General features: G+C 39.7%; 1 protein-coding gene across 1 annotated transcript; it reads left to right on the top strand.

Annotated features, from left to right (window-relative positions):
• Nucleotides 1-776: 776 nt before the first annotated feature.
• On the top strand, nt 777-1,845 carry LOC119416925 (extended synaptotagmin-1; the record flags this gene model as incomplete). Its single annotated transcript, XM_037684124.1, is given in 6 exon segments — nt 777-886; nt 962-1,057; nt 1,148-1,279; nt 1,351-1,456; nt 1,543-1,592; nt 1,674-1,845. Coding segments are annotated over 6 exon segments (414 nt in total). The 3' UTR covers nt 1,702-1,845.
• Between the last annotated feature and the right edge of the window lie 7,697 nt (nt 1,846-9,542).

The following is a 9,542-nucleotide window of genomic DNA, read 5'->3' on the forward strand; positions in this document are numbered from 1 at the left end:
TATTCTATTCTATTCTATTCTATTCTATTCTATTCTATTCTATTCTAGTACTAAGTCAGTAGCAACATTAAAGAGCATTCCAGAGAGGCAAAATCTTAGAAGTAAAGTTGAAGAAGAGTTCACAAACAGGTGAAATTTTAAGAAACGTGCCATCGTTAAAAAAACTCCCAATTAAACAAAATCACGTATAAAACCATTACATAATGGTCACAATCTTCAGAGCCTCAGGTATCATTTTCTTGTGAAAATAAGCACACAGACTTAATATGACTCACCGACTGTGACTGCAGTTTGTTTGATTGCAAATTTAAGATATTTTTTTCAATTCAACCTCTATTTAGACAGATAAATCACATTGAGCCTCGAAGACTCATTTACAAGTGAGATCTGTTTAAACAGTAACCAGTAGTGAAACTGGACACATGTAGGAATGAACTTATTCTTGCATTTTAAAACCAATGTATACCAACAAGGACTGGAAACAGCTCCACCCACTCTGAGTGTGAGCTTTGTAAACTATTTGTAAATCTTATATTCTGTTTTTAGTTACAGTTTAAACCACACTGCAACTTCAGAACATCTCTTTTTACACTTTATATTTTTTCTATTGTTGGTTGTAACTGGGACCCTGCACACAATTTTGTTCCACCTCATGTGCCACATGTGGTACAAATGACAATAAAGAACCTTAACCTACATCAGTTTCCTCTTTTCATTTCAGTCTTTTCACATGAAATGTGCTGAACTGACAGCCTTTTCCCACCCCCATGTTGCAGATCCTGGACACTCAGTTAGCAGTGTGCCGCAGTGATGGTGGTGTGGAACAAGTCCTCCCCAGGTGGGACCCTTCTCATCTGGACCTCAAACACAGGAGTGGATTCTCCATGTGAGTCGGACACACGGATCACAGCTCATTCTCTTGGTAAGTGTGTGATAATGTAAAAAAAACACGTGCTTTCAGGGCAAGTGAGAACGCAAACTCAGCTGGCCAGGTGAAGCTCACCATCGGCTACTCCACGGAGGAAAACAGACTTTTCATCACCGTGCACTCCTGCAGGTCTCAATGTGGCGTTTGTTACCTTCTCATCAGATTACTGTCTCAGAACAGAAGGCACCATCATACGTTGTGGTCTGTGCTCCTCCACAGAGCCCTGGCAGCCTGCTCCAAGGACAGCGCTGACCCGTACGTTTCCTTCATCCTGCTGCCGGACAAGAAGGCCACCACCAAGAGACGAACCGCCACCAAGAAGAGGGAGCTCAACCCCGAGTTTAACGAGAGGTAAGGTTGTTACTGGGATGGTCATGGTGGGAGGATTTTTCTCATCTTTGTATTTTTTTTTGTCTCTATAGGTTTGACTTTGAGTTCTCTTTGGAGGAAGCTGTGCAGAAAAAACTGGACGTGTCTGTGAAGCACAGCGTCTCCTTCATGAGCAGAGAGAGGGAGCTGATTGGGAAGGTGAGGTTTTTTACCTCATTCGGCTGCTCTTAGCTGTATCCCTGAGATTATAATCCGATCTGTTTGGTTTCCCATCTTGTTTTTAGATGCAACTGGATCTGGACCAAATCGACCTCAAGGCCAGTGTGACAAAATGGTAAAGACTTATTGAAAAGAGAATAAGTACTTTTTTTTTTTTTTATTGGAGAAGATTTTAACTCTAACATTTTTTTTTTAGGTACGATATAGTAGCGGAAAGCAGCTAGAAGAATCGAATCTTCTGTATTTTACAACGTAAACATTGTGTTGCTTCTGTGATTCTCGCAACTGTATTTTCAGCTTTGATGAAAAAAAAAAATTCCTCATTGAATAAATTAAGAACATTTCTGCAAATCATCAGTATTTATATAGGGAAGAAAAATAAATCTTTATATGTAGCTCAGTCTTCATACAGCTGTGTCAAATCTACTGTTTTGGACAGATATTTTAACTGATTAGATATTTGAGTATTATGCAAGTGTCTTGCATCGAGAACCAAACTTATATGTGTTTTAAAGCATGTAAATGTATTCTATAAATTATATTTTAAAAAAAGGCCTCAATGCTGTGGATAAACAATCATGTTTAACTGTAATTCCTAGATTTTCAGCCTCCAAGACATCTGAATTAATTCAATTTTATATTTTAGCATCCTAAAAGTCTTACTTTTACACATTTCTGTCATTGCCTTAAGTATTAAAAAACTGTGCACAATTTTTCCAGTGTTTCTGAAATACACTTCAGATGTTTTTAAAAAGTATTTTTTGAACGTCACTTTCATAAATCAAAGTATTAGAGTTTAGACCCGTATTTAAAGCAGCTATATGATGCTGTTAGCAGCGTCACAGTGCTTTAATGAAGACAAAACGTTGCTGCTGACAGATGCTTTTTTTTTAATTGTTTGTGGTGCTGATTCTCTCAGCAGTCTGTGTTTTCAAACCAAAGCATTAATGACCTTGTAAGAGCCATGCTGGAATGAAATTATTAAATCTTGTCAGGGGTAAGGAGTTGCACTTTGGCACAGTGGCTCTGACCCTTAAAATACCAGAGGCACAGCCTAAATATAACTGGATGAAGTACACAAATGCTGCTAATTCAGTGTATGACTACACAAACAGCCTCATCAGCCATTGTAGCATTTTATGGATTTGCCATTACTGTTTATATTTCTTGTCTCAGAGTGATAATTACTGCGAGCAATAACTTTTAAAATTGAATTTGTTTTCTGGAAAACCCCCTAAATAAAGTTTTATGACAACTCGATGTGGGTTCCTGACCCCTGTCTTTAGGAACCACTGCTTTAACATCCTATAAACATGCCATTGTGTAGCTGCTGAAGTTGTTGATTAAAGTTTGCACTCATGACTCAAACACGTTTTGGGATTTGTTTCTTAAATTTGTGTTTCTCGTATTTAAAGTTAAAATACATGGAGATTTATAGGCTTAATTTACAAAGAGAAATCCAAATTAAAAAAAGTAAATTAAAGGGCAAGCATTCATTCACTCTGACTTATTTACCAGAGTTTTGTTTATGTTGACAATAACAATTTGCATTATCTTATGCAAGATGTCACAGAGTGTGTTTTCAATGACTCGGCTACTGCTACATCAAATTTTGGTTGAAATTTGTACACGTTGTAGCCATTTTTGTGTTGGCTAATGTTGGTTAGTTGTGGCAGCCATCTTGAATATGTTGACTCCAAAAGTTAATCAGATGCCCAATCATTTTTTTCTTTAAAATAATCATTGAAATCCATTTAATGGTTCATGAGATTGTTTACAGAGTTGACTCCAAATAGCTAGATAATGGAAAAACTAAGACAAACAAACAAAAACGATCATGTGCAATCTGTAAGCACTCAAAAATATGTGTTAGGGATCAGTCTTAGCTACCACCATACCAAATTTTAGCTTAATATCTTCCCAGTTGGCTAAGCTATAGCAATTTTGGTGTGTTTAAAGTCAGTTGGCTGTGGCATCCATCTTTAATTGGGTTCTCTAAGCACTAAGAAGGTGTGTATGTACATTCATTGATTTCTGGAAATTTCATTCAAATGTGGGTTGTGGTTCATTAAATATTTTGGTAGCATACACACACAATTATGAAAATTAAACTCTAGTGGCATTTTGCTTGAGTAAATTCTCAGTCATCCGGGATATGGTGAAAATAATATAATTTAAAAAAAAAAAAATATATATATATATATAAAAAATTGGACGTTTTGATTTCCATCCAGACAATTTTCTCATCATTTTCAAAAACTGGAGTGTTGTATGGACCTTCAAGCATTTTAGTTTAATGCTGTCATTCTCATGCCTTGCCACTAGATGGCGGTAAAGCCCCGCCAGCCTCGTCACCAACTCTCGCTCATACAGATGTGAGGGGCGGGCAACAAAAAAACATGATTGGCGTAGCTGACAACCAATAGGAGTAACGAAAGGTCCATTTGGGGGCGGAGATAAATATAAAACCCCGCCTTCTTAGTGGAGGCAACAACAAATAGCTTAATCAGGATCACACAACAATAATGAATGGAAACGCAGCGTAGCCAAGAAAGTTGAGACCTAACTTCACGTCAGTACTTGAGACCGTTATTTATCGGATGGAAAGGGAAAAATTAAAGTTTTTGTAAGTGATGGATTGGACGGTTAAATCAGATATTACGTTACGGAGAGAAAGAAGCTGTATTTTCGCGGAAATTTTTGATTTTTTCCCCCACGTTTTTGACGCCTCATCATTTTAAACGAGTGAATAAATGGCATTGTGCGGGACAGTAGACTGCAGCCTTTTGGTATGTCGGAACCGTTTGGATTAATTTGGGAAGAAAACTGGAATACTTTGTTGTTTTAATCCAGCTCGGGAGCAGCGGAGAGTTTATGAAGTTTGAAGCTGCAGGAAGACTAAATAAACCAATAGAGTTTGAGCGCATATAGAAATGGGTAATATAGAAAGTGTGGACGGCCAGTCGGAGATAAAACATCACATCATGCCTTTGAAGGTGCCCATGCCTGACCCCACAGAGCTGGAGGAGAAATTTGCCATTGTTTTGGTAAGTCAGAATTAAGTTACCATAAAAAAGGAGGACTGGAAAATGTCATTTTCATGTGTTTTCTTGTGTGTGTGTGTGTTAAAAAGTTGATTTCCCAGCTTGCGCAGGGTGTGTTTGTGTTTACACACCCCTGTCTTATGGTCCATCATGATCTGCTGCCACATTAAGAGAACCCCCCCTCCCCGGCCTGCGGTTCTTTTGTCTCCTAAAGTCAACACTGGGTTCAGAGGCGGCATGGAGACAAAGATCAAGGCTTGGATTCTCTCACGTGGGGGGTGCACGTGGAATGGATCACTGATGGGACACATCAAGTTTAATTTTTCTCGGGTTTAGAATCTGAAAACGACATTTTCTGAATTTCCCCAAAACTCCCACACCCGAGGAATCCCCCCCCCCCCCCCATCATCATCATCATCACCATCATCCTCCCCCGCCCCCTTTTCTCTCCCCTCCTTCCTTCCTCACGCATCAGCCCCAAGCAGAGCACTTTGCTATGATCAGCACACAAGTTTGACGGAGACATTTACATTGTCGCCCGCCGGAGAAGGTGGAGCAATAATGATTTTGCCCGAGTCTCTGTCTATAGGATTGTTTGTCTGTCTGTTAGCAAAATATCTCGTGACCCAAATGGCGGATTTTAATGAAAGTCTCAGGAAGCAATAATTGGATGAGCATCTACAGCTGTTTAGCTTTTGGAGTCGATCCCCTTCAAGATGGCCGCCACAGCCATGCAACATTATTTAACTCAACATGGCCATAATTCAGCCAGTTTGACAGATATTGAGGTCATGTTTGGTTTGGTAGTAGCTGAGATTGATCCTCAACACACACACTAAGATCTGTTTGATTGAGCGAGATGTGTTTAGGAAACTTTGCCCCTAACTACTAAAGTTACCTCTGTCTGTTTGTTAGCAGAATATCTGCTGAACCATTGAATGGATCATTAACAAACCTCCAGGAAACACTCTTTGGGTGAACAGCTACAGCTGATTCAATTTTGGAGTCAACACAATTCTAGGTGGCTGCCTCAGCCCATGAAGCATAAAAATGGCTACAACTCAGCCAACAGATTTACAGATATTCCTCTAAAATCTGGTGTGGTAGTAGCTGAGAGTAGTCCCCAGCTTATAATTTGAGTGTTACACATAGCGCAAGATCCATCTTTACCTAAATCTTTAGTTGTGAGCTTTGGTGTCAGCCTTGTTTGTCTGTTAGCAAAATATATCATAAACCAGTGGACCAACTGGATTGAAACTCTCATAAAGTAATTACTGGATAAATATCTACAACTGTTTGACATTTGGAGCCAGCTCGATTCAACATGGCTGCCACTGCTAACTGATTCTATCCAACACAAAAATGACAATAATGAGGTGAAGTCTATGTGGTAGTAGCTGAGAGTCATCTTCAATACATACTCCGAGCGTTAACACATCTTGTAAGATGTGGCTTTGGTGGCCATTTTGAATTTCAACTCATGAAAGGCAGCAGCTTATATTTATCCCTTCAGGCATGATCTCACAATTATTAGAAACTATTCTGTTTCAGAGGTGGCTTTTTGAAACTAAGAGAAACGACACCTTTGGCAAACCCCCCTCGTCCCACCACCCTTTCCTTCAATGCCTCAGTTTGACCATTTTCATAAATACAGTTCTGTATTTAGTTGCAACATTTTATGTGGTTATTACCAATCATGTTCCCAGAACATCAAGCGGAGAAGAAGAAGAAGAAAGAGTTTAGTGTCAATCGATTAGCTTTTGCTGGACGATTAAATGTATTTTTTATTATACAGATTCTCTGTTATGTCTTACACGTCTCCTCGAGGCTCAATGAGACTAAACTGTAAAATAGAGGTTGAATGTGTGAAGATGAAGCAGTTTAGATTTGGCTCAACAGATTTATGTTTGAGCCAACACTAAACCAAATGAGGTGACTTGAACTTTGCTCACGTTAGCGACAAAAGGTCAGTTTACATCATGGCATTCGGCTGGGGCGTCAGATTTGCGACACGATTATTAACATTTTTTTCCGAAAGTGGGTCCAAGTGTGACTGAATAGAATAGAATAGAATAGAATAAAATAGAATAGAATAGGGGGCTGCAGTAGTTTGGTGGTCAGTGTCATGGTCTAGCGATCCTGAGGTTGCAGGTTTGAGCCCAGATCGTCAGGAAGGGCATCCTGCAAATTGCCAAATCTTTCATGTGAGTTTGTTCTCTGTGGTGACCCCTGAAGAACGGAGCAGCCGAAAGAAGCTTACGCAGAGGAGAATAATATACTCTGACTTTACATTTTAAATGAAATAATTAAAAATACAGATTGAATAAAAAACCTCTGATAAATAAGCATATCCTTTAGTAGGAAAAAAATCCACTTTGAGAACAATTTCTCTATTATATTTAACTTAGTTTGCCTTTTCACTTCTGTATTTTATCCTACGTATCAATGAGCGGAAAATAAAAAGATTTTCCAAAGTTCTCTGTTTCTAAGCAGTGGCTCGGACTCATTTCCTAAAGTTTTATTGTCATTATGAAGTTGCTATGGCAACGGTGTGAGACTTTCTTCTCCAGCACTGACCAGAGTGACATCAGTCGTCTTCTTTTCTCGGTTTGGAAGCTAATAAGCATTTATTCTGAAAGGTTAGGCTCAGATCAGACTTAAAAAAGCAAAGCCTAGGCCATGTTTGTGTCACACTTTGTCCACAGGGCTGTGATTAAATGGACCGGTTGAGGACTTTTTTTTCCAATGAGACCGAAACCGGTCGCTCTGCCTCAGCACGACTCCCTGCAGAAAGTTCAAACTATATTTAAAGTAAATGCAGCATCAATCTTGGTGTATATTTATTGTGCGACATGGCAGTTCTTCCTTCAGTGATGATTTTCTGCTTTTCATATTGCGTAACCACACCCCTACTTTGACTTTTAGATGTTTAAGAAGCTCAGTAGGACTTCCAACATTAACATGTTACTTCTGTTTTCAGTGTTGGACACTTTGTGGACACTCAAAGTATTCAGGTGCTGCAAAGTCAATCTGAAGAGACACAGCAGGAAGAAGCGGCTGTGCTAGTCGGCTCCTTAAAACCTCCAAATTAACATAATTACAGTCTTTATGGTGCCACACTGTAAACACTGTTACTGCAGCTCGGGCCATGCACATTCTGTTGTTGACAAGTTTGATGAAAGTGAGTTTTAAAAGCACCTCAGCCAACTACATTTCCCATCAAGAATGCCTGGAAATAATTGTTTGATTTTTAATTTTTTTTCACATCAACATGCTGTACAGCTCAGAGCCATGCAGCCGGCGGCTGTTTGAGTTCAACACTAAGACAATCCCTGTTATTATATTCAGCCGAGCAGAGCAGCAGATGATTTCTGAGCATGAAGCAGTAGACTCAACATTTCAGCTGTGTTTGTGAGTGGGAAAAGTTTAAAGCTTCCAACTCCACCCCGCTCTACCCCATAATAGCTCCAGATTTCCTTTACTTTGGTGGGAAAGAACAACATGCTTGTACATTTTCGCCCTTATCAGACAATGGTCCTCTCTCTCTCGCTCTGCTCCGTTCGCTTCTTGTTGGGAGATAAAGACACATCAAAAGCCTCTGGTATCAGAAACATGTAACATTTTTCCTTTTAAACTGAGTACATTTCTTTCTTCAACGTTTGCAAGCATAGACACACAGTGATTATCCATAAATAGTGGCTATTTTACATTTTTTGGGGATGTTTTCTGCTGCATAATGACACACAATGAAAATTTATGTGTCTGCCGCTTCTCTGGTGGGACGGCCCCCGTTTTTGTCTCAGATGCAGCACACAGACGTCCCAGTGGACCTGACAGCAGCCCATGATGATGTCATGGGCTCTGCAGCCTCCGCCAGTGCAGTAATATCCCTGCTCTAATGGCTTTAACAGGGTCGCTCTACGGTAGATGGTGAAAGGCATGTGGAGGAGGGGTGAGACCTCTGAGTTTGCATATCTTGACTACTTCATGTGGTCTGCTTTGGCCAGGTCCAACCGGCAGCATGTGTTAAACCCATCAACTCCTCTCTCTCTTTACATTCAGCCTCAGCTCTGTCCTTCATGGATGGAAACAGCAGGATGGAATTTTCTGCCTTCGTTTCACGGGGAAAATTGTTTTGAGATCATCTGTCCCTGTGGTTGGTTCGCAGTAAGAACTGTGTTCCTGCTGATGCGTAACTTTGTAATAGTAAAGGGCTCGTTCGGATCTTTTGGAGTGAGGTTTGGTGGAAAGGCTGTGAACATTTGATATCTTGCGTCTTTGAATAACCTCCGTTTGGAGAAACAGAGTTTAATTCTGACCGGACTGAGGAGCTAACGACTAGATCAAGTGGTAAATGAATCAATTAGTATTTAAGTTTCTTTTGATAATTCAGCCTAGAGCTGTTTAATGTAGCACAAGTGTCAGCACACGAACAGTTTACAATGTAGAAAAAGCATCATCTATCATGCCGCTTAAAGATTTAAGGGACTGTTTCCTGTTTTATGTTTTGTTTGAATATGAGGGACTTGTTGAAAACTAATGTTTACGTACCTCAAGACTGCAGCTGAAAAACGCTCAAATGAAACAGAGGCTTCAGGGACAGAGACATGTGCCGCTGCTAATGCTGCTAATGCTGCTAATGCTGCTAATGCTGCTAGCTGGGAATCTTTACATTCCTCATAGTCACATGGATCAGTGTTGGAGGGGGATGCACATATTCTGGCAGGAAAATTGAGCTCACACACAATCATACTTTCCACTTTAAAATCTTTTCAAAATAAACTGCAATGGCAAAAAGGTGCTGGGACAATTTTTCTTTTCAGTTTAATTTTATTAAAAAGTAAAGTAAAAGTTATCTCAGGGCAAAATACAAGAAAAAATAAAATTAAAAAAAGTCAAAATTTACCGTAATTCAGAGTCAGATGGTAATCCAGTTCCATCCATCCTTCCTTCCTTCCATCCATCCATCCATCCATCCATCCATCCATCCATCCATCCATCCATCCATCCTATTGTCACGC

Source organism: Nematolebias whitei, chromosome 11 (genome assembly GCF_014905685.2).
Source record: "Nematolebias whitei isolate Nwh7 chromosome 11, NemWhi1, whole genome shotgun sequence".
In the NCBI taxonomy this organism is placed as follows: domain Eukaryota; kingdom Metazoa; phylum Chordata; class Actinopteri; order Cyprinodontiformes; family Rivulidae; genus Nematolebias; species Nematolebias whitei.